We start from the raw sequence: 23638 nt of genomic DNA on the forward strand, positions 1-23638 counted from the left end.
ATCAGGCAATGTAATTATCCGAGCTACACACTGGTAAGGGCTCAGGGGCCTTGTCTGACGACGCAGGACCGCCCGGGAAGGTGGGCGAAGTCCAAAAGCGCATGCTTCAAGATACGTCGTCTATAACGTTGTTCAATACAGCAGCTTTAATATCAAGTCTGCAATATATATTTTGTCTTCAGGTTCCATTGCCAGGGTGGCGGTTGGGACCGATCCGCCATCGTGCCATTCCAGGCTTAAGCCCAACCCGACCCCAAAGGCAGTCCCGCCGCTGCAGCGGTCCCGTTGCGGTTCCGTTGCGGTACACCCGACTTGAACAGCAAGCTACACCACCAGCTCATAATCCGATTCGCCGTGCCAAGGTCCCCTCATAATGGGCCGGCAATGCACCGGGTTCTCACGTGACTACGCAAGCAAAGCCACGCACATGCAAACGCACCATCTCCCGCGACATGCAAACGCACCATCCCCCGCGACATCCATGCTCCATCCAGTTCTCTTGCACGCGTTCATGATGTAACCCCCAATAAACTCAATCCGCTCAGAACACGATTCCTCGCTGGCGCACGCACGCCCCCTGCCTCCAAGTCACCTGAAGCGTCCTGCCGCTGCTGCACCGCCGAATCCGGGCACCCCATATGCCGCACGCTCCTTCCACCCTACAAGTCTCTCACGCCACCGAGCTCACACGCTAATGCCGATCACCTGCCTTCGCCTCCGGCCCTCCGCCACAGCCCCAGAGTGTAGGTCCCTTCTCCATCGAGCCATAAGGCTCCACGCTCCATGCCACGCTTGACGCATTGCGCAGATGAATAGCAGCCTCTGTGCAAGCTGACATGCGGTACGTCACTGGTTCACGCGGTGCCAGCGGCTCAAGCGGCCAGCGCCGCGCCGCGCACCACCTGAGGCGCAAAGCAAGGGAACTAGACCTCAGCAGGGACCAAGCAGTATCAAGCAGGGTCAGTGAGCTGCCCGCCTGCGCCTCACCCCGGGCCCAAACCCCCATTCCCCCACCACCACCACCACCGCCGACCTCCCAACCCGCCCCTCATCACCCACCTGCAATGTCTGCTGCGCGATGGAAAGCTCCTCATCGGTGGGGATGACCAGTGCGCGGATGCGCGCGCCCGGGCCCGAGATGTCGGCCTGTAGCACAGGCACGTGTGCGCGCGGATGGATCATGCGATACGTGCGCGGCATGTGTGCGCTTGTAAGTGGACCGTGCAATCCTTTGCAATGGTCAAAACAAGACGGCCGAGCCGCCGAAGCCACTCCACCACCTCTCCCTCCAGCTATCCCGTATCACTTTCGCGCCGCCACCGCAACCAGACACGGGGCACGCCGTCATTCCCCACACGTGGCCAGCACCCCACCTGCTTCCCGCCCACGGCCGCTGCGTTCGCGTCCTTGTCCACTGCGATGCCCAGCGCCTGCAGTGCCACATGAGAAAGGGGGGCGAGGGACAGTCAGTCGGGTGTCTGTTTACACAGAACAGATTGCCGCGAGCCGGTAGACACGTTGCAGCTGCCGTAGATCTGTACTACCGTACCTGCGCCAAGACCCCCACAATCACGCCTGCGCCCACGTGTCGCTGCCCCCGCCGACGCCTGCCCACTGCTTTGCCTCCCTCACCTGCATGCGGTCGCAGATGAGTCCCCGCACCAGCGCGCTGTTCTCGCCGATGCCCGCGGAGAACACCACCGCGTCCACCTGGCGGCGCAGTGGCCGGGGGAGGGGCGGTAGGTGCGCGCGTATGTGTATGTGTGTGTGCGTGTGTGCGCGCGCATCTTCGACCTCATCCCATCTCCAGCCCCCCCCCCCCCGGCGCTGGATACTATGCCCCAATCCACGTCCCCACCTTCCCCCAATCCACCACACCTCCTCCCTCCCCCCTCCGCCTCCCCACCTGGCCGTCCAGCATGGCCATGTAGGCTCCGATGTACTTGCGCACGCGCCGCACGAACATGTCCAGGCCCAGCTGAGAGCGCGGCTCGCCCTTGCCCGCGCCCTCAATCACCGTGCGCAGGTCGTTGGAGCCGGTCAGCCCCAGCAGGCCTGCGCGGATAGGAAAGCGGGAGGCGCAGGGGTTTGGAAGATGCAGAGAGGGGCAAAGGAGCTCCATGATTGGAGACGAAATTGGAAGGCAGGACGTGGGGGGAGCGCGGAGAGCGGCCAGTTCAGCGCCCGACATGGTCTGGCATGGTACAGGCGGCGATTGGGCTGGCAGGGACACCACCCACCTGACTTCTTATTGAGCAGCGTGTCCGTTTCCTGTGAGGGTGTGGGCGAACATGGGTGTCCATGGCGTGAGTGCGGGGATGGGAGCGTGTAGACCATCATAAGGAAGGATGGGTCAGGCGTGCCGTGCGCGTTTCCGGTACTAGCAGCACTCTTCGACTTTCCAACCCCTTAGCCTCGGCCCGGCCTGTCCCTTCAATTCTCGCCCCCTGGGCTGCTGCTGGGTGTTGGTTTATCTGGGATGAGATTGCTCTACCCCACCTCCCACTGCCCTGCCCTGCCCTGCCCTGTAGGTCCGCCCCCCCCAAACTCACGCTGGCTGACAGCCCCAGCTGGTTCTGGATGTGCAGCACCACCGCCGGGTCGATGTCGCCGCAGCGCGTGCCCATCAGCAGCCTGGGCGGCGAGGGAGCGGCGGGAGGGGTTGTAGATACCAGCCCAAACTAAACCAAGCTGAACTAGCGGAGCACAGGCAGAGGCGTTACTTGCAAGCGATAATACTTATGGGAGGGGGCCGAGGCGTCGTGGGGAAAGGGATGGGGTTTACGATATGGGTGCCGGCAAGGTGGTCTAGTCCGACCACTGCCACAGAATGCCACGCCTAAGACCGCCCTCGACCTCGAAACCCCAACCGGATTCTCCCCTCTCCCCCCCGTGCTCTCCTCATGCACCCGCAGCTCGCTCACCCCTCCAGCGGCGTCATGCCCATGCTTGTGTCCACACACTGCCCGCCGCGCACAGCGGCCACGCTGCTGCCGTTGCCTGCGGGACCGGTGGCATGGGCGGGTGAAGCAGGAGGAAGGAGAAGGGCGGGAGGGCGACCACAGTACCCCGTGCGAGGATGTCGCTGGCAAGATCGAGACACACACACACACACACACACACACACACACACACACACACACACACACACACACACACACACACACACACACACACACACACACACACACACACACACACACACACACACACACACACACACACACAAACACACCTCATCGCCAAGCAACCGGGCGACGCTGCTGCCGGCACCGCGCACTCACCCAAGTGGCAGGTGATGACGTTGGTCTCCGAAACCTTCTTGCCCAGCATAGCTGTAGATTTGGGCGTGAGCGGGTGCGTTGGGATTTCAGCAATGGAATTCTCCCATACGCACCCCGTCCTACTCCCCGTGAGCTAAAAGGTGACTACCCAAGTCCCCTCCCAGTCCCCTCGTCCCACACCCGCCCAGCCGCTCACCCGCCGCCTGATCCACCAGGTACTTGTGGCTAGTGCCGTGGAAGCCGTACCGCCGGATCTTGTGCTTCTCGTACATGTCGTACGGCAAGCCGTACACGTACGACTCGGGCGGCATGGTTTGGTGGAAGGCCGTGTCAAACACAGCCACCTGAGGTTTGGCGTTTGGAGACGCGTGCGTCAGGTGTGTTGTGCGGTGTTGCAGTGGTGGTCCGGCTTGTAGAGAGAGAGGGGGAAAGGGGCTTGGCAGAGTGCACAAGTGTCCTGGTGCGGGTTCTGGGCGGGTGAAGTAGGCATGTCACAGCGAGGAGTCTGGGGGCGGGTTCTGGTGATGTGGGTCGGTCCCCCGGCCATCCACCAGCCCTCCATTCGCATCGCCCCACCCACCCTCTTAGCACCGTACGCCACGCCACGCCGCGACCCGCACCTGCGGCACGTCTGGCCCAAACACCTTCTGCGAAGCATATATGCCTTGCAGGTGGGGCGGGTTGTGCAGCGGTGCAAACATGGAGGCGTCTTGGATGCATCTGATGACGTCGGGCGTGAGCAGCTTGGGCTGCGACATATCGAGGCCGTGCACGATGCGGTGGCCCACCGCGCAGACCTCGCTCGCAAAGGTGCTCGACACGTTCTCGTCAATGAAGCTCATGATGTCCTGCATCGCCGTCAGGTGGTCCTTGGCGGGAATCTTCTTCTCGAACTTCTTGGGCTTGCCGCCATCGTCGGGCACGCTAGCCTTCAACACGCAGTTGGCCGGGTCACCTGCGGACAGGTTCCGTGCCGTCGATGACCGTCAATCATGCAGCCACCACACATCTATCCAGAGGCAGTTGGTTGGGATGGTTGTTGTCGCGGAAGGACGACGCTGACACGCCGGGTGCCGGATTGGTGCATGCCCCGACCCCGCATGTCCCGGCACCGCAACCCTCACCGATACGGTCAAACAGGCCAGCGGCGCCGGGCAACAGCGTCTCCGCTGTGAAGATTTTAAACTTGATGCTGGAGCTGCCGGCGTTCACCACGAGCACCTTTGACCCCTTGCCGGAGGGAGCGGTGTTGCGCGGTGGCACTGCCGACCCGACAGGCACTTTGCCAGCCAGCATTCTAGGTATTTACTAAGAGGCTTAAATTCGCTATTCGGTTCGGCCGAGTGTCGCTCCGTAATTTTCGCAGGGTTCCGACACAGTGCGACTCGTCCAATAACGCGTATATGTTTGCGTCTTTGATATCGGTAAGTCAACTTGGAATGTCAATTCACACGACCATGGTGTCGGCCATCACTGAACCATGGTGTCGGCGATCCCCATGCCATAACTTGACAGTTTCCCGACCCTTTCCTCCTCTTCTTCTTGATGATTGTGTTAATAAAGTTCATGCGCGGGGATTGCCTGAGCGTTGCCTTCCCCTTCCGATGGCCGACACTCCCCCTGACCGCCCTTTGCAAAAAACCTAAAACCGTACATGCTGTTGCGTGCGGGTGCACGTGCGGGTGCGGCGGTGGGGCCGTTTCAATTGTTACACGGACACAATTTACCCGGTGATGCCTTTCCCAACAACATCCACGCCCTTCCCTCAAGGCAGCTCGCTCCCCCCAGCCCTGATGCCTCGTGCAAGCACCAATGCAGGGCGCTCCGATGCAATCCTCGCACGCTCGTCTCTTTCTATCGGATTCGACACGCTGGTAGACAGTTCATATCCCAGTCATGCCCACTACATAGCACTCATCAGTGGAAGAGCCACGTAAGGGCCATCTCAAGTTGTAATGTCACTTCACATGACCACGTACGGTGTCGGCCATCCCTGACCATCATGGTGTCGGCGACCCGCATGCAATAATTTGGCATTTATTGCATTCATTCTTTTGCACACCAAACAAGGAGGTGGCTGCCTTATGGCAGGAAAAGGGCTGATCCCGGGTCGTTATTAACCCCGCCACCTTGACGCGGGCGCCTACTAAGCACACGCCTCTATGTTGGGGGCCTTTGGCATCCCCGCAAATCCGGACGTGGCCGGTTGGGTGGGGTGCACAGTCCGTGCTAACCCGCAGCTAACAAACTAGTCACGTCACTCGCCGCCAATCGGCACGTGCACCCTCAGCCCCACGCCCTGCTAGCGCCGTTCAGGCTCTCAGCCCGGCCCCGCCACCGCCGGCGGCCATGGTGGCCGCTGCAGCTTGGTCGGCCGCTCGAAGCCCATCAGCTTCAGCAGGAGGAGCACACGGATCACGTTGGCGGCGGAGACGTCGCGGTTCTGGGGATGGGGAACGGGGAGGAAGAAGAGAGCGCACATGAGCTGTTTCAACCGTCAACCTGTCAATCAATCCGTCCCCAGTGCCCAGCCGTCCCCGCACATGCACGGTCCTCACCCAGGTCGTCAAGCAGTCGTTGCAGACTTTGACTGACCAGGGCCGCTGCCCCTCCTTCAGCCCCCCAAGCCGCTTGATGGCCATCTCCTGACACCCGCAGTTGTAGCAGGTCTGCGCTCGGACCAGGAAGAAAGAGGCGTGAGAGCGAGCCGCTACAGAAATGGACAACGGTGACAGGCTCTTTATGACGGCTCGCCGTCTGCTGTGTCTTTGTAGCACATTTACGACGTACAGAAGTCATACTGCGCAAAGCCATGGCTTGCTTTTCGGGCAACCTTGCACACCAAAAAATAATGCAAACACATAGCACCAAGCCGGACGTGGCCGGGCCAAAGTTCCTTATTATCTTCGTGATATCTGCATCATGGCGGCTGTACGGTATTCTACCTGCTGTTGTCCACCGCCACCGCCCTTCTCATCTCACGACACCCGGCATCACCAGACTCGACACCACCTAGGCCACCAGCTCAGCCTTAGTGCCCTGCGCGCCAGCAACAAACATATAACCCAAGCACGACACTAAGCAAAACCAAACCTGTTAATGAAGCACTCGACCTATGAATTGCCATGTGCTATTACCACGTCGTCCCCTCAGCACCGCCCCGGTCACCGCGCACGCAAGCGCCCGCCCTACACAACCAAGAGCGCCCTGTCATTGGCCAAGCGGCACTGCTCCCCGAAGATGCAAGCGGCACTGCTCCATGATCAGCCCCATCAGCCCAACACCAGCCAGCGTTCCACGCCCGGCCGCCTCTTGCCTGCGCTCGTTTCGCCGGCACAACCTGTGACCCTGCCTCCTGGCTTGCTCAGCCAGCGAAACGGGCTCGCGCGCATATATCCCTGTTCCGGCCGCTTTGTCTGTCAATGCCCACCCAACTAGCTGCCCCCGGCGTGCTGCCCGCGGCGTGCTGCTGCTGCCTTAAACGGCCGCGACGGCAGCCTTGGCAGCCGCGGCGCGAGCGGCGGATGACATGCGGGAGGCCTGGATGGAGGTGACGCAGATGGTGTTGATGATGTCGGGCACCGTGCAGCCGCGGGACAGGTCGTTCACGGGCCTGAGTAGACCCTGCGCGGGCGAGGGCGGATGGGAAAGAAAGAAGTGCGTCAGCAGCCGGATGTCTAATGTGGGTCTGGCAGCACGACTGATTCTGCGGCCAGCCCCACACTGCACGGTGATGCCAACATGACCTGGCTCTGGTTCCCACATGACCCGAGCCCAGTTGGTTCAACAGGTCAAAAGCAGAATCCCAACCGGCACTCGAGGAACACGCCCGCACCTGCATGACGGGGCCCATGGCGATGGCACCCGTGGACTGCTGCACCGCTTTGTACGTGTTGTTGCCTGCGTATATCATGACATGTAAGGACGGCACGAGGCAGCGGCATGATGGTTAGTGGGGATGCCAGAACGACCGGGCGAAAGCGCAACGGCATTGCGACAGTGACATTGCCGTTTGTGTAGGCCCAGCGCAAGCAGATAACCATACACAGGCAGGCGGCCGCCAGCCCCCTTTCAGTGGCCTCCCTTTGGCCGCCACGCACCGGTGTTGAGGTCGGGGAAGATGAACACGGTGGCCTTGCCCGCCACCTCGCTTAGGCCCTGCACCTTGACCGCCGCCACCTGCACAGCGCACGCGTGCCAACACCAACATTAGGGAGAGGAACTTGCATAGTGGACAACACCAAGCCAGTACCAATGTGCGTGTGCTCGTTCGCCGGCAGAGTGCCAAACTTACCGCCGCCTCATCCACGCGCTTCATTCCATACCGGTATCATGCAAGCCAGGCAAGCCCTTCACAAGATAGTAAACCCCGAAAATAAATGCGCGCGCAACGCACCTTGGGGTCAATGGCAGCGTCGTACTGGATGGGTCCCTCCACCTTGATGTCCGGCCGCCGCTGCTTCACGATGGCCACAGCCTCGCTCACCTTCTGGACCTGTGGGCGGTGAAGATAAAAGCGCGAAGGAGCCTTGTTTCAATGGCGCGACAGGTCATGCCAATCTTAGCCAATCCACGCCCACCCCGCTCAGGCTCCCTGCCGCACTATCACCGCGACTTTCCCCACGCCTCCCCAAACTCCGAAGCCCCAGTCCCCGTCAAGCCAACTCACGTCGGGGCCGGAGCCGGAGCCCAGCGTGGAGTAGGACAGCATGGCCACGCGCGGCTCGATGCCGAAGGCCGCGGCGGTGTCGTTGGAGGTGATGGCGATCTGCGCAACAGCAGGCCGGGCACGGCCACAACCACGCAAGACAAGGGGTGTCAGCTTTGTACAGCTGGAAAATGGGCTGAGCCCCCGTACGCTTGGGAGCTAATAAGCATGTAACGCCCCGTCAGAGCCTCCATGCCGCTACGATGCGCCTGCGCGTCGGCTAGGGACACTCGGGTTGGGGCCGTGCGGGATTTCCCGCGCCACATGCGTGCCTTGTCACGTTCCCAAACACCCCAAGCATTTCTTTCGCCTCCTGCCATACTCAACACCTCCCCGGCGCCCCACGCTCAAAGGGCTAGGCGCGGGGCGGGGGCGACCTCGGGGCTTCTCGGCATTCTGGCGCGTCGGCAGGCATGGCAGCGCAAGTCGCTCAAAGACTTTCGATATACTTCCCCGCTTTGCTTGCCGCCAACATAGTTTGCCTTATAGACTACATATCGGCGGGCACCGGATGCTTTCCTCGCGACCTCGCGAAAGTCAATTTCCATGGACACGCGAAGGCACTTCTCGCTCCGCCCGAATTTTCCCTGCCACCTATTTACATGCAATAGGCATTAACAAATACTAATACGTAGCAGTCGCAGTTTGTGCCAGTATGCTATGTTTTGCCGACGATCGCTTGGCGCGGTTTGCCGCCGCTACATATTCTTTTGCTTTTCATTCACATTTGCTATCCGTTCTGACGTCTGCCTGCCCCTGAAACCCCTTTGCCCGTCACCTCCCCTGGTCCGCCTCCCCCCTCCCCTGGCCCTGCACGCTTTTCTTCGAACGCACGGACAGGGGTGTTCCTGGGGGGCTTCGCCCCCCCCCCCTGGAACGCTTCGCTGGGGGGGCTCAGCCCAAACAAGGGGTGTCAGCTTTGTACAGCTGGAAAATGGGCTGAGCCCCCGTACGCTTGGGAGCTAATAGGCGTGTAACGCCCCGTCAGAGCCTCCATGCCGCTACGACGCGCAGGCGCATCGGCTAGGGACACTCGGGTTGGGGCCGCGCCACATGCGTGCCTTGTCACGTTCCCAAACACCCCAAGCATTTCTTTCGCCTCCTGCCATACTCAACACCTCCCCGGCGCCCCACGCTCAAAGGGCTAGGCGCGGGGCGGGGGCGACCTCGGGGCTTCTCGGCATTCTGGCGCGTCGGCAGGCATGGCAGCGCAAGTCGCTCAAAGACTTTCGATATACTTCCCCGCTTTGCTTGCCGCCAACATAGTTTGCCTTATAGACTGCATATCGGCAGGCACCGGATGCTTTCCTCGCGACCTCGCGAAAGTCAATTTCCATGGACGCGCGAAGGCACTTCTCGCTCCGCCCGAATTTTCCCTGCCACCTATTTACATGCAATAGGCATTAACAAATACTAGTACGTAGCAGTCGCGGTTTGTGCCAGTATGCTATGTTTTGCCGACACCACGCACGCACGCACGGACAGGGGTGTTCCTGGGGGGCTTCGCCCCCCCCCTGGAACGCTTCGCTGGGGGGGCTCAGCCCAAAAACTGTGAGAATATTGTAGAGCAACGGAGTGACCAAACGGTACTTGCTTTCCTCAAGTCCGTGCGTGCAGCGCAGGGCGCCCGTTCGTTTAATGTGCAGGGGCAACACCGGTCGTCGCGGCTGCGGACGCACCTGCGCCAGGTCGGCGGCGGAGGGGTTGACGTTGACGGCGCAGTCGCCGTACACCACCACTCGGTCGGGCAGGCACATGATGAAGACCGAGGACACCAGCGGGGTGTCGGGGCTCTTGAGCACCTGCGGTAGTGTGCATGAGAGCGTGTGTGCATTTGTTCTATGCCCTGTTTGAGAACGCGTGCGCCAGCGCAAAGCCGATGGGAGAGAGTAAACGTGCAGCAACAGGGGCACAGCCACAAATCCGCCAACATGCCAACAGCGCGGCCCTCCAAGTGGTGGAGGCCAAGCAGGGCGAAGTCCCAGAGAGCACGGCGCACCTGCAGCGCGGGGCGCACGGTGGAGGCGGTGGTGTGCACCGCGCCCGACACCATGCCGTCGGCGTCGCCCGCGACGATCATCATGGTGGCAAAGAAGTTCACGTCGCCTGTGTGCGTTTGTTTGACGTGTAAGAAACCAAAGTTTATACAACTGCGGCATACTGCGACAGTGTACACCCTGCGACGCCGAACGCTACGGAGCGAAGTGAAAAAGCACCTTGCAGTCCTGCCACTGCTCCACCCCGTTCCACTCCAACTCGGGTCACCTGCCCCGCACCCGCGTACCGTGCAGCGTGTCGGCCGCCACCTCGCGCGTCATGCCCTTCTTCTTCCTCGCCTCCACCAGCATGTCCACGTACTTGTCAAACCGGTCCGAGGTCTGCAGTGAGAAGGGCGGGACGAAGAGGAAGAGGAGGAGTTGCAGGAGTGAGGAGGCGCAGGCCCAGGGAGACATGCGGCACATTTCAGAGACCATCCATGGACAGCCCACAGGGGACCACCGGTCGGCCCGGTACCCACGTTGGGGTTGTGGATGTTGCAGCCGGACAGGTCCAGGCCCAGCTTGGCCGCCTCGGCCTGGTGGCGGCGGTGGGCGGAAGCAGGGGTGCAGGGCAGGCTGGGCTAGGTTGCTTTTGTCAGGCCGTCACACACACAGGTGACAGAAGCATGTTCTGCAGCATCGGCGGCGGCTGGACATAGCTACCCCCACATCACATCAAAGCACGACAGCGGCACAACCCTGCGGCTGCGCCCAGCCCACCCAGTAGCCCAAGACCGCGGGCCCACTCGCCCTGCCTCTGCCTCCCTCACCAGGATGGTGGTGGGGTCTCCCAGCAGCGTGATCTTGGCCAGGCCGCGCTGCACCACGTCCGCCGCCGCCGCCAGCACGCGCTTGTCCTCCGACTCGGGCAGCACAATGTGCTGGGGCGTGGCGCTGTGGTGGGGGCGGGGCGGCGTGTGCCGGTGACATGGTGCGGTGACGCGTGGAGGTATGGGCATGTGGTGGACGGGCAGGGTCAGCCCGGCGCGGACTCTATTGCCGCCCACGTTGTCATCCCGAGTCCCTTCAGCAGCCCTCGCCCCCGCCACGGTTGAGCACCGCTCACTCGATTTCTCTAGACCCCAATGTTGCCCACTGCTCGCAGCCCCGGCCCTCGTCGCACTCACTTGCACATGGACTTGAGCGTGTGCATGAACATCTTGGGCGTCATGCGGTTGGGGCGCACCATGTTCTGAAGCCGCGCCACCACCGCGTTGGCGTCCACGTACTGCTCGAACAGGCGCTGCGGGAGAAAGAGGGGGCAAGGAGGCAAAGGGGGGTTCGAGGGACAGAGGTCGCGAGCATGAGGTGGGGCGAGGTAGCCCATCCTTGACATGCCACAACAACTGATGTATCTCGCACCGGCCCTCGCTACCCGTCTCCAACCCCTCCCTCTCACCCCTTCTCTGCCCTCTATGCCACCACAGCATGTCGCGCGGCCGCACCTTGCACTGCGAGATCTTGCGCGTGGATGAGGGCAGGATGGCGGCGTCCAGGTTGTCCAGCTTTCTGATGGCGTCACGCAGCGGCATGTCCGTCACCAGCACCTGGCCGATACACAGCCGGCAAACAACCACATATGCATTCACGGCGTGTCAGTGTCGGTGCTGGTGCTGCTAGATGCACGGGAGTCGCGGAATTGTGGGGTTCACAGCAGATACCTTCACGGCCGCCCCGAATATGCCCACACCACCCACCCACAGTCCTCCCGAAGCCCGCCTCAAGCCCCGCAGCCGCGCCCCGCAACTCCTCCCCCCCTCCTGCCTCACCGGCAGCAGGCTGCCCTTGTACAGGCCGCTGCTTGACAGGCCGGCGAAGATGCGGTCGATGGTGTCACGCGCGTAGTTGCGGCCGGAGCGGGCGGAGCCGGCCTGCGTCAGCAGGATGCCGGCCACGCCGGGGCCCGACACGGACAGCTGTGCCGCCAGCAGCCCCAGCACGATGTCCAGGCGGTCCGCGGAGGTGACCACGAGTGGCCTGAAGACGCGGGTGGAGGAGGAGAGCAAGGAAGGAGAGGGAGGAGCAGGTGGGGTTGTCAAATGGCGGTGGGGTTGAAGGACGAGGGGGAAGTAGGAACCGGGAAGTGGAGTGAGCGAGGGCATGGTACGGATAAAGGGCACACGCATGAGGCGGCGCATCTTCATTTGACATTGTCGCCCCCGCCTCATTTTCATAAAGGTGCACGTAGACCTCTCGCTTTCCCTCGTGCCCCACCTGGTGCTCCGCTTCGTCTACTCAACTCCGCAACGCCCCTCCTGCCCCTCTACGCGTTCCCCCCACGCGTCTCGGTAAGTTTCAATTGCGCCTCCTGGTTTATAACGCTTGATCCTGGGCAGGGTTGCAATCCACCACCACCACCACCATCACCACCCGCCCCGCCCGCCGCGCACCTGCCCATGGGCCTCTCCGCCAGGATCTCCAGCAGCTCCTCCAGGCGCTGGCTGGCCACCACCACGTCGTCGAACTCCACGTCCGTCAGCAGGCTGTCGCCGTACAGCCGCTGGGCACCCATGGCGGTCTGGACCTCGTCCAGGCTGCGTTAATTATTGCGCAGCGTGCGGGCAGGGGAGGAAGGGTTGCAACTTGTCAGGGGAGGAAGGGTTGCGTATCAGGTGTGGGCGACGGGTATGGAAGGTTTGTTGGGGATGGCGTCACTTGCCCGTGCTTCAACCCGGCCGGCCACGAGAAAGGCCTTAAACTCACCGGACGTTGCGCAGCATGATGTCGGTGGGGATGGCGCCGGCGAAGGGCAGCCCCGCCGCCGCGAACTTGTCCCGGAGCTGGCCGGACAGGATGGCGTGAGACTGGCGCGGCAGCTGCGGAGCCAGGAGAGGGCACAGGCGGGGTAGGTGAGCACATGGGCCGCGTGCATGCGGTGTGTGGTGGAAACGCCACTTGTTTCCCCTCTACAGCTTCCAGCTACCTGCCACTGGCCGCATGTCATTGTTGTGACTTCAACCGAAACGCAGGAAACGTGCCAGCGCACGCCTCGGCCGTACTCTCCACCGAAATCGATCGCTCACGATTGTCCTCGCTCGTCACAGCCCTGCACTCCCATTGACCGCTTCCCCGCTCTAGCCCAGCTGTGTGCGCCGCCCAACCCGGTCTCACCCGCGTTGTGGGCACCGTCCAAATTTGCACTCGCTTCAACCCCGCAAAACCGGTCGGGGCAAACGTCCGACTAGGAATCTAACCGCGCAACCCAGCATGTCAAATCCGTAGTCCGAAGTTTGCCCCAGTGCCGTACGGCCCTTTCCGTGCGGGGGGTCTTGGGGGCAGATAGGGGGGTTCCCCGATGGCAAAAAGGTCACCCCTGACTCCCTCGTGCTCTCAGACACTTCTCATACATAGCATTGACTTGCTGGTTGAGTGGCAGGGCGGTCCACGCTCGCCTGCGGTCGAAATGGACTGGTTTTGGCCAGCGAGCCAGCGAGCTCGATGGGTACGTGTGGGCACGGTCGAGCGGAAACGTGCTGGAGGGGGCATAAACTCACTCAACATGCTATTTAGACACATTATACCGCATTTGAATGTATCCCGGAGCAAAATGCGAGAATCGGCCGACCAGCCATTTCGCGACCGAGGTCCCTCAAGCAGCCATTTCCTCAATATCTCAACGTTGCCGTGCCTATAGGTAGATGCTCGAGAGTCTCTACGGGGGCTAAAAGCAGCTCTTCGCGCAAAATGTCGGGGCATGCAGCTGCATTTCGCGAGCTCGGCGAGCGGACAGGCCGCGCCAGGGCCCATAACAGCTATTCATAACATACATATGTCATGAATAGGCACTTGGGATGGTTTGGGCCTTGGACGGTGCCGCGTGTATGGGCACGTCCCGGGTGAGACCGGGTTGGCGCCGCCGTCGTTGTCAACCACCACGCGTCCACAGTCCGGCCCGCGTACCCATGCAAGTGCCCCCGACGGCTCCTTGACCGCGTCTCCCCAGCTGTGCCCGGTGCAACCTTCTGCCCCGCATCCTCCTCCGAAATAACCCTCTCCTATTCCCCACTCCCAACAGCATTAAGTGCAGTGTTCCCCATCCGGCATACACCCGGTAGCCCCTCTCATGCCCATGCCCTGCTGCTGCTTCTCATGCCGCACTTCATTCCATTCCCGTGCCCCCCCCCTCCCATGGCTCTCACCCCGTTCATGACCAGGCCCAGCACCTCCACGTGGTGGTCCAGGAACACCTGCCGCTTCACCATCTGCACGTGGGGAAGGTGGAGGCAGACGAGGGCAGGTAGAGGTAGGTGGCGGCAGGTGGAGGCAGGGAAGGAACAGGCGAGGGCATGTCGGGGTCCGAAACTCCCTGCAGCCAGTCCTTGCAATGCTACACCCTAGGGTATGGATGGAGCCGCCACTGTGAGCAGCGGCGACTGCTACCCCAAAGCGCCTGCCCCGCAGCCCTGCTGACTGATGGACTGGCGCCCAGTCCTCTCGGGCCCTCACCGCACGGTTGTAGTAGTCGGCAACGGTCGCGTTGGGCTGGCCGGTCATAGTCATGAGCACGGGCGCGTTCAGGGCGGCGGCGATCTGCAGGGTGAGGCGGGGCGTAGAGAGTTGCGTGCTTGCGGGCACATACGCCCCTTCATTTGCTTCTTGGAACCTACTCACCCCATCCCTACCTCCAGCCTTTCCCCCGAACGCAGGCCCGCTCCCACTCTCCCCCCCCTCCCGCCCGCACCTGCGCGTCCAGCTCCGTGCCGCCCATGAGCGGGCCTGGCCCCTCCACCAGCACCAGGTCCTGCCCCTCCTTGTACGAGGCGTACTGGCTGTAGATCTTGTCCAGCAGCTCGCTGTGCTGGCCGTTGGCGATCATCTGCACCGGCAGCGAATTGATAAAAAAGCGTAAAGTTCATGAAGCGGCGCGCCGAGGTGGCGTGGTGTGGATGCCTTCGGATGTTCACTGGTGTGCTGGTGCTATGCGCTGCGGCCTATGTCGTCGCAGTCATTCCAGTGTGCGCCCCGCCGCGCTACATATCCAGACCGCACTACCCAGCACCCACTACCCAGCACCCAGTGCTCACCCGCGCGGCCTCGGCGTCCTGCACGCCCGTCATGGCGCGCACGTCGCCCTTGAGGTTAAACACCTTGTACACTCTGGATACAGGGAGGGGGCGAGGGGGTCGCGTGAGGAGGAGGCGAGGGGCATGAAAGGCGGCCTGGATGGATTGGGGATGGGGCCTGTGTGCCGCTGGGGTGGCGGTGTGGCAGGGTGGCACACCGTATGGAACGCAGGAAGCGCCAGGCAGCACGCGGTGGTGGAGCCGCCGCGGCGAACACCCGCACGCAATGCATATAGCTGGCCCCGCGCCTGCTTTGGGTTGACTGGCTGCAGCCGGTATACCGTGCACCTCCCCTGCGCTCACAGCTCAACGTGGCGGTCAATACGCAGCTCCGACGACGCTAGCGCCTCGGCGGCAATGGGCTCAAAGAAGCCCACATGCGGGAGGTGGCGCTCGAAGTAGTTGAAGAAGCCCAGCAGCAGAGGCGTGCGCTGGCCCACTAGGGAGATGTCCGAGAGGAAGAGGGTGTCAAAGCCCTGCTCGCCCTGTGCGATATTGCCGTTGCCCGCTGCCTTCGGCGCCACACGCGCCACCCGGCGGTTCGCGCAGAGCCTGACGCGCGGGAACAGCCTGTGCAGCAGGGTCGCCGGCAGACGTTACGCAAGTTAGAATCGTGGACATGTTTCGCAACACCCATACGGCTGGTTTAAAGGATGATCGTTGCGAAACCCGCCTTCAAGTGATAGAGCTTGCTTTCAGTCGGCGTTTCGAGTTAGAACCCCCAAGCAGGTGGCCAGAACCGAACCAACAAGCGCTGGCTCACGTGCAGCCTAGAATCGTTTGTTTCATCACAGCATCGTCTTCGACATTCACACTTGCGCCCACCCACTTCCCAGGCGATCCAGCACCCACCCGGCGTGTCGGAACGGCGCCACTGCCGGGGCCCCGGCCACCGCCTGCCGGCGCGACATAGTGCTACTGTTCAGAGACATACTCCGATAGCTTTTGTCGGAGCTGGAAGTTGCTCTGTGGCCGCTTCGAGCCGAAAGTATTCGATTATCGTGTGGCTGGTGTTTCACGTTGATCCTCAAGTTGTATTATGTATAACTGCTGAAGATGCAGTCAGATGCACCAATCGGTACAAGCAAACGCGGCAGACTGTTGCTGCGGTAATTGAGGGCACGGTGTCCTAGTCTAGTGACGGCCGTTGTTGTATATGTGTAGATCGCTTGGTAGTCTGTGCATTTGCCGATAATGAATAGGTTTGGTGGGCCGGGGGGAAACCCGCTTTAGTGATTCGCGGCATGCAGCGCCAATGTAACGCCTACTCCATTCTGCTTTAGGCCTTAGCTTTAGGCCTTAATCCGTTGCTAACTTCTTGCTAATAAGTACTTATTTGTAGCGTTAGCAGGTGGGGGTACGTTCCGTGCCGCCAAAAATAACAAAAAGCGTTTCGTTCCGGCACCTTTGTGCGGCTGCCGCTGTCTGCCGTCCGTTGGGTTTGGGGTTTTGCCCCGCCCCCGCCGGGGTACTGCTAGACTCACGCGTGTCCCTCAGGTATCCCATCATCGGGCTCGGTGCACGCGTACCAACAATGGTGCACGGCACGGCCATGTCCACGTCCGAGACGTCCAACTCACGCATCCTAGCGCGTCCTATCGCGACTCAAGCTGCCGCCGACATCTTCGTTAGCACCTGCATCAGCTACGTCCCCCCATCAGTATACAAGGCCATGCCGAAGAATTCACCACAGCTGCCGCGCCATTCCGCACCACCTGTCTAGCACGCATGGCCCACAGCCACCAACAGCCGCCACACACACACACACACACACACACACGCTTGCAGCTCAGCAGCCGCCGCAGTGAAGCCTGCATGAGGGGCAGGGGGGGCTGTTGTTGTTGTGTGTGTTCCCATCTGTTCCTGGCCTGCCCCAAACCTGCCATCCCAAACCTGCCATCCCTCGAGCATCCCTGCCTGCCACCCCAAACCTGACCTGACATGTTGCTGACCCAAACCTGACCCAAACCTGACCCAACCTGATCCGCGCGATCCCTGTCTGATCCTGTCTGCCGGCCGGTTCCCCGCGTCCCTCGCGTCCAGCTGCCAGCAGGCGCACTCGCCAATCTGCGCTACGTCATACGTTGTACGAAAGTGGTGCGGCGTGGATGCCGAAACGTGCTCCGCATGGCGTGTGCAAGCCGAATGAAGGAATGGAGGCGTGGAAGTGGTGTTTGTGGGGAGAGCTGATAGGCGGGGATGCGTTGACTCATTCATTGGTCCAGTAGGGTTAAACGCTGATGACAGCGCTCAGCGCCGAGCTGCATCTCCTGATCTATGGTACACATAAGGCAGGGCAGTGTTACAGGTCATAGGACACTGTCTGTGCGCCATGTTGCGCCTGCCGGTGGTCAACTGGTCACACACGCGCGTGAGCACTTCCAGGCACTGTCAAAGCCCATGGGCCCGTACCTACCTCACACCAAAAACAGCTGGCGGCCTGGCGCCACACCATTCGAAAACTCAGCTTTGAAAGGACGCTTAGCTTATTATATAAAGAGGGCTCGCACAACGGGTGGTTGCACCTCCCCCTGCGCGTGAGACAGCAGGAGACTCACAATCACATCGCCACATGTACGGTGGCACAGCCCATACCGTACCGTACATGAGTCCCAGTTTTGCCACCACCACATCACGACAAACACAAACCTAATGACACACACACTTCGCGACGAATACCGCCGTCGGTTACGTACGTGCGTGCAGGCGAAGGCGCACATGCGCATGATGTATGCGCTCAGTGCCGCGCGTGTCCACTAGATGTAACATTCTGTGTACGTCAAGATGCTAAATCCGCACCGTTCCAGGACAATTGTAATCCACCCGACCTCCTGTTCCGTTCAAAGCAATAATCCAACCTTTCAGTCCTTAAGTATCTGAACTCCGAGCAAAACATGATGATCTCACTTATAACATGCCCCTACCTGCCGCGTGGGGATGTATGTGTATTGAACCAGGGCGCACCACCCCTTAGCGCTAGCTGCGCAACCTTATTCGAAGTGTCCGTGTCATAGTGATCCCCACAGCCGCCTCCCACTACCACCATACATCGCATATGCTCCGCACGGGCGCTCCCCGCCTCGGCAGTCGGCTTCCGCAGCTCCAAGTCCAAGGCTCACTCGGACGCATAAGTTTACACATACCACGCAAGAGCTGTGCCCTAAGCATCGGCCTCGGCGCCGCCTGGCACGTAGTGGGTGTGCAGCAGCTCGTGGGCGCGGTGGGACAGGGGCTCGCCCAGGAACTCCTTGTACAGCTGGTTGACCGCCTCGTTTTCGTGGCTGCGGCGCAGCGTGTTGCCTGAGGTGAGAGGCAAGGGCATGTGGCGACGCAGAAGTGAGACAGGGAGCCGGGTCAGGCGCGGACCACACGTGGCATCGAGCCGCTCCTTGCCCGCCTTCTGTTGACCATCCACGTGAACCCATATATACATAGGCAGGGTCAGTTCTTCCCCTCCCGTCCACCGTTTAACCCCAACTCACGCTCGTCCAGGTCGTACAGAGCCGCCTGCCGCTTCTGGGTGATCTGCTTGTCGGTGGAGCGGGGCTGGCCGCCGCCGCCCACGCAGCCGGCAGGGCAGGCCATGATTTCTACGAAGTCGTACTTGGCCTCGCCAGATACCATCTTGCCGATCAGCTTCTTGGCGTTGCCCAGGCCGTTCGCCACCGCCACCTGCGCCCACACGCCACCGTTAGCAAGAGGCTACTTGGGTGCATGCTCGCATGGCACATTTGGCTCCTTTGACACCTACCATGTAGAGCCAGGCCGCAGTCCTAAGTGCAGCCAGCGTGGAAAGCGACCTCTGACCCTATCAGCAGCCCCAACTCACCCGCAGCTTCAGGCCGCCCTTGCCGTCATCCGTGGAGAAACCCTGGCCGCCGTCGTACGCGATGGGCGGCTTCACGGCGCCCTCCACCGCCGCCGCCGCCTCAGCCGCGGCCGCCTCCTCGACCTTGTGCGCCAGGCGCTCCGCCACCAGCTCGGCGAACTTGGAGCCCGGAGCGGGGACCAGCGTCACGGACGCCTCCTTGATGCCGTCCAAGCCGCGCACCTCGCTCAGGTTGAGGCGCGGCAGGGGCTCCTTGGTCACTATCTCGTAGGCCTGTGTGTGGACGGATTGTGCAGGCGCGGGGCGATTGGGATCAGGGTGCATCTGAGCCCCCAACACGGTTGACAAGCTCCCAAGGATTCGGGATGCAGCGTATGAACGATTCAAACATCACACAGTTGGCACAGCAGGTGGTTGCTCGCTCACCGTGCGCAGCGCCGCCTCCATGACGCCGCCGGTGGTGCCGAACAGTACGCCGGCGCCGGAGCCCAGGCCCAGCGGCTGGTCCCAGTCACTGTCGGGCAGCTCGGGCAGGTTGATGCCACGCTCCTGTGCGGTGGGTGATGCGGGATGATAGTAGCGCGTGTTGGCCAGTAAGCAAGACCGCACCAAAATTCGCAGAGCGGATGGCGGCAGCAGCGCGCACGCTCCCGTCGCCCAGGCTTCGTTCGTAAAACGGCACGCTGCATTCCTTCCTCACCTTGAAGATGTTGCCCAGCTCGGCGGTGGTGATTACGTGGTCCACGTCGCGCACGCCCGGCTCGCTCACACAGAACCACTCGCGGTCAGCCTCGCCCTGCTTGCGCACGCTGCGGTTTGCGAAGGAAAGGGAACACGAATGGGAAGGAAGAGGGATGCAGGCAGGGTTAGGAAGGGTAACATGCTGGTCGGGCGGGGCAACGGCGCGCATGACTGATGTTCGCTCACACAGCAGTGCGAAACGCACATGCCCAAAACAAAACCACGCAGCCGCCAGCTCAAAACACGCACGACCACCAGCCACCGCTAGCTGTATTGCACTCAAGTCCTAGCTCACCAAGGCATGACGGAGACCATGACGATGTCCTTGGCGGGGATGCCCTGCTTCTCGGACAGGTAGGTCTTCACCATGGCGCCCATCATCATCTGGGGACTCTTGCAGGAGCTGACGAAGGGAATGAGCTCAGGGCTGCGAACCGGGGAAAGGAAGGGACAGGGCGGGCAAGGTTCTCAGCGACAGGGCAATGGCGGTGAAACAACGTAGCAGCAGCGGGGTCACATCCAGCTCGGTTCACTTATTCTTGTGTGAAACCAATCAGCGCCGTTGGAATAGGTACCAGCAACGCACGGCATTATCTATGCATGCATGCAGCCACACTCACTAGGACTTCTCCATCATGGCGACCCAGCCGGGGCAGCAGCTGGTGAACATGGGCAGCGGCTCATCGGAGTGCGGGTGGGCCTCCAGGTGCTCCTTGAGGCGGTGCAGCAGCTCCGTGCCCTCCTCCATGATGGTCAGGTCGGCCGCGAACAGCGTGTCAAACACCTGCATGGCAGAAGGATGGGACGTGGGGCGAAGGGGTAAGGGGGTGAAGGGGCGAGGTGGCTGAGAGGAATGGGGATCGGAAAGGAGACGCGCGGTAGGGGAGTGGAGGGGCGACAGGGAGGAGGATGGGGCGGGGCCAGTGGGGAGAGGAGGGATAGTGGGGCGCTAGGCACGGGCGCTAGGGGTGCAGGGGTTCATGAAGAGCACTGCGGACTTGAGTGTAACAATGTCGCGCTAGGAAGGAGGCTACGCAGGAAGTACGGAAGGCAAAACCTGTGTCGGCCGTACCTGGTCGAAGCCGAGGGCACGCAAGCCGGTGGCTAGTTTGCCCGGCGACACGGCACCCGGGGCCAGGCCGAATGACTCAGCAATGGCAACGCGGACGGCCGGGGCCACTTGCGCGATCAAGACCTTGCGGCCGCCATCCTTGGGCTTGTCTGCAAAGCGGTCGAGTGCGAGATTCAGGTGTCAGCAGCTCAGGGCGTGGTAGGCGTGGTAGGGGGGTTGTTGTGGCGGGAATGGGGTCGGGGGCGGGCAAGGAAAGCCGGCGGCCAAAAGAAGGCGGGAACGAAGCAAGAAAGTGGCAGCAACTGGCCATTATAAGCAACAAAAATACGATTTGTGAGAAAACGCACAGGCACCACAACTTGGAACGCCAACATCAAAACTCCGACTCACCAAGCTCCTCGAGCGCGAGCTTCCAGTGCGGAACAGCATCAGTTGCGGTCGCTGCCACACGAATGGTCGAGCCTGTACGTTGGCCGTGGCGCATATCAGAATCGCATGCCGGAAGCAGTGCGCTCCATTCCGCCCGCGACGATCTTACCGCGCGCAGACTGCGACGAAGGGACCTTCTGACTTAGATTGAAGAACTTGCCCGCACGGCTAGGCAGGCAGGGCACCACTGCCGCAGGGTGAGCAGGGGCATTGGTGCGGCGAGCACATGCCACGGCCTGACCCGCGCGCAGCTCGGCAAGAAGACCAAGCGCCATCCTGCTAATCTATCCGCAGACACTAGCTAATTGAGAACAAGTAGGCTGAGTCGGGGCCAGGGACAGTGTTGCCGCGGTTCGCTCGGTTGTGCCTGCGACGAATAGTCTTCAGGGGAATTGTTGTGGGTCTTGTTTGTCAGCACTTGTATATTTGAACAGATTGTTTAATGCTTGGATGCGGTCCTGCCATTTGAAGGCGCCAGTAGGAATGGCGGAATGAGAACGTCTCTCCCGTTGGGTTTGGGGTTCCGGAATGAGAACGGCAGTTGCTCAAAGCATCGCCCGATACGAGGTCTATGACCAATACAGTATTTCGAAGTGCATTGAAATTGAATATGCAACGTATGCTGAGCTGCAGGTCTCGCCATGTGCAGCCCTACCTTCGTCGGAAGCGCGCGCTTTTTCCGTGACTTGAAAGATGCCAGTATAAAAATCCATAAATCCAGGAGAAAGAGCGGTGGGGCACGACTCCTTCCATGTACCTCGGGGTTTCGCTCACTCCCGTTCACTCCTCAGCCACGGCTGCAGTGTAGGGTTGCGCAATGTCCCCCGTTACGCTCGACAGATCACAGTTGGGAATATGCAGCTTACACTTGTTCATCTGGCCACAGCAGTCGAACACGGCGCCCCAGCACGCCCCTCGACGCAACGCCCACGCGCCGTCAGCCTTCCCGCCGGGGCGCGCGCCTTGCACGCCACGCAACTATGCGCATGGGCCACAACTGGTACTTACGGGGACAGGATAGCACGCATGCTCGTGCACACCACCTTGTAACCAACAACAACAACAAAAAAGCATGCCGCTTGCAATTATACCGGTACCCACAGTAGACCCAATGCCACTTTAAGGTCCAGGACAAGGCTCGGATATAGACACGGCATGACGGCAGTTCAGCGGGTTTCGCCTGACGTCCGTCCCTCATGGATGCTGTATTATTGCAGGGTCGCGACGCCAACTCAGCGACGAACATGCGGCACGCGCTGATGAGATGCTGCTTGGTAAAGCGCGGTCTGCGGGTAGCGGCGGGGATGGTGGCGGCGGCGGTGCAGGGCCTGGAGGCGGCGACGGCGGCGGCGCTGGGCCGCTGGCCCTGGCGACTGCGGCGATGGCGTAGGGCCTGGCAGCTGCGGCGGTGGCGCAGCAGCCTCAGCGGCGCAGGACCTGGCTGTGCGTGGCGCATGACCTGGCGGCAGCAGTGGCAGCGTGCATGTGCGTAGCGGAGGGGGCAGGCAAGGTCACGTGGAGGAGGAGAGCGCGGCGCCACCCGAGAAGCGGCGCCGGCGCGCAGGTTAAGACCTGCCAATGTCTGGTTTGCGGTCTTTGCTGGCGAGCATAGCGTGGCATATTGGTGTGTGGTGAAAGGCCGCAGCAGTGAGGAGTGTTGTGGCTAGCGGATTTCCTGCTGTTTGGTTTATTGGTGGTTGTGCTTGTGCTTGACAGCGGGATGCATGGCGGGCCGTGCCACTACAAACGGACCCCGGCTATGTCTGTTGCGCCCAGCCAGCGTTGCCGGAACCATTCTCCCCCAACCGCCCCTCTTCCCCCGCAGACCGGTGGACACCAGATGTCCGAGGCCGCACACTGATGGAGGCTAGATGCTGGTGGAGGGACATGGCTGGGAAGTGCAGCGCGCTGACACGGCGGTGCGGTAGCTAATGGGACATGGCGTCCTTGATTTGACAATGAATGGCTCACGGTCACAATGGGGATCACATGCACGGCACTTCATGGACGCATTACGTGGCTCTATTGGCGATGACCGCACTGTGTCGATGTAGCGCGCATTTTACGGTGTAGATTATGCCGCGCCCCTTGTTAGAAGCGGGTAGAGTCACTCTCCAGTTGGATGACATCCAGCTGGTACATGCCACGCAAGCTTTTGAAAGTGCCCGGGCGAATCGATAGCCTGCGTTCTATTGCGTTTATACTGCAGCGTACTTGCTAGTACGTGTGAGCTTTTCAAGCTTGGGAGGTGCGGGCGCGGGCGCAGCCGACTGTGCGCGCCAAACGGTCGCTCTTACCCGCGCATGGCCGCGGTTTCAACCTGGCCAAGCGCTATCACATCGCTAATAATCCTAATGAAAATGTTGTTGGATTTGGATAAGAATGCTCCCTTTCCACGCCGGGCCCGACCGCTTTACGACGTGGACGTTGTGCCCATTGTGGACGTGGACGGGGACGTGGACTGGTTTTCCCC

The 23638-nt window shown here is 61.4% G+C and overlaps 5 protein-coding genes across 5 annotated transcripts; 1 reads left to right on the forward strand and 4 right to left on the reverse strand.

Moving 5' to 3' along the window:
• Nucleotides 1-12: 12 nt before the first annotated feature.
• CHLRE_09g396700v5 (uncharacterized protein) lies at nucleotides 13-4756 on the reverse strand. Its single transcript, XM_043065813.1, has 12 exons — nucleotides 4409-4756; nucleotides 3905-4239; nucleotides 3481-3628; nucleotides 3285-3335; nucleotides 2925-3000; nucleotides 2553-2634; nucleotides 2241-2271; nucleotides 1907-2055; nucleotides 1633-1710; nucleotides 1374-1430; nucleotides 1060-1146; nucleotides 13-902 (listed from the first exon to the last, which is right to left on the reverse strand). The coding sequence occupies exons 1-12, from the start codon at nucleotides 4578-4580 to the stop codon at nucleotides 873-875; spliced, it is 1296 nt and encodes a 431-aa protein (XP_042920892.1). The 5' UTR covers nucleotides 4581-4756; the 3' UTR covers nucleotides 13-872.
• A 224-nt stretch (nucleotides 4757-4980) lies between these two features.
• CHLRE_09g396694v5 (uncharacterized protein) lies at nucleotides 4981-5936 on the reverse strand. The gene is made up of 2 exons (XM_043065811.1): nucleotides 5843-5936; nucleotides 4981-5727 (listed from the first exon to the last, which is right to left on the reverse strand). The coding sequence occupies exons 1-2, from the start codon at nucleotides 5924-5926 to the stop codon at nucleotides 5605-5607; spliced, it is 207 nt and encodes a 68-aa protein (XP_042920893.1). The 5' UTR covers nucleotides 5927-5936; the 3' UTR covers nucleotides 4981-5604.
• On the reverse strand, nucleotides 4981-16274 carry CHLRE_09g396650v5 (uncharacterized protein). The gene is made up of 21 exons (XM_043065809.1): nucleotides 15947-16274; nucleotides 15398-15664; nucleotides 15056-15128; nucleotides 14713-14847; nucleotides 14478-14561; nucleotides 14171-14233; nucleotides 12735-12847; nucleotides 12422-12565; nucleotides 11801-12008; nucleotides 11477-11578; nucleotides 11159-11274; nucleotides 10802-10925; nucleotides 10511-10567; nucleotides 10277-10370; nucleotides 9992-10098; nucleotides 9672-9794; nucleotides 7954-8052; nucleotides 7681-7779; nucleotides 7385-7463; nucleotides 7120-7184; nucleotides 4981-6908 (listed from the first exon to the last, which is right to left on the reverse strand). Exons 1-21 carry the CDS (start codon nucleotides 16024-16026, stop codon nucleotides 6762-6764), a joined length of 2379 nt encoding a protein of 792 aa, XP_042920894.1. The 5' UTR covers nucleotides 16027-16274; the 3' UTR covers nucleotides 4981-6761.
• A 1110-nt stretch (nucleotides 16275-17384) lies between these two features.
• On the reverse strand, nucleotides 17385-21756 carry CHLRE_09g396600v5 (uncharacterized protein). Its single transcript, XM_001694451.2, has 10 exons — nucleotides 21275-21756; nucleotides 21127-21198; nucleotides 20737-20885; nucleotides 20285-20448; nucleotides 19960-20091; nucleotides 19624-19732; nucleotides 19350-19472; nucleotides 18924-19196; nucleotides 18577-18766; nucleotides 17385-18394 (listed from the first exon to the last, which is right to left on the reverse strand). The coding sequence occupies exons 1-10, from the start codon at nucleotides 21438-21440 to the stop codon at nucleotides 18255-18257; spliced, it is 1518 nt and encodes a 505-aa protein (XP_001694503.1). The 5' UTR covers nucleotides 21441-21756; the 3' UTR covers nucleotides 17385-18254.
• Nucleotides 21757-21866: 110 nt separating this feature from the next.
• CHLRE_09g396586v5 (uncharacterized protein) lies at nucleotides 21867-23618 on the forward strand. Its single transcript, XM_043065805.1, has one exon. The coding sequence runs from the start codon at nucleotides 22410-22412 to the stop codon at nucleotides 22656-22658; it is 249 nt and encodes an 82-aa protein (XP_042920895.1). The 5' UTR covers nucleotides 21867-22409; the 3' UTR covers nucleotides 22659-23618.
• The last annotated feature ends 20 nt before the right edge of the window (nucleotides 23619-23638 follow it).

This window comes from Chlamydomonas reinhardtii, chromosome 9, assembly GCF_000002595.2.
Source record: "Chlamydomonas reinhardtii strain CC-503 cw92 mt+ chromosome 9, whole genome shotgun sequence".
Taxonomy (NCBI): domain Eukaryota; kingdom Viridiplantae; phylum Chlorophyta; class Chlorophyceae; order Chlamydomonadales; family Chlamydomonadaceae; genus Chlamydomonas; species Chlamydomonas reinhardtii.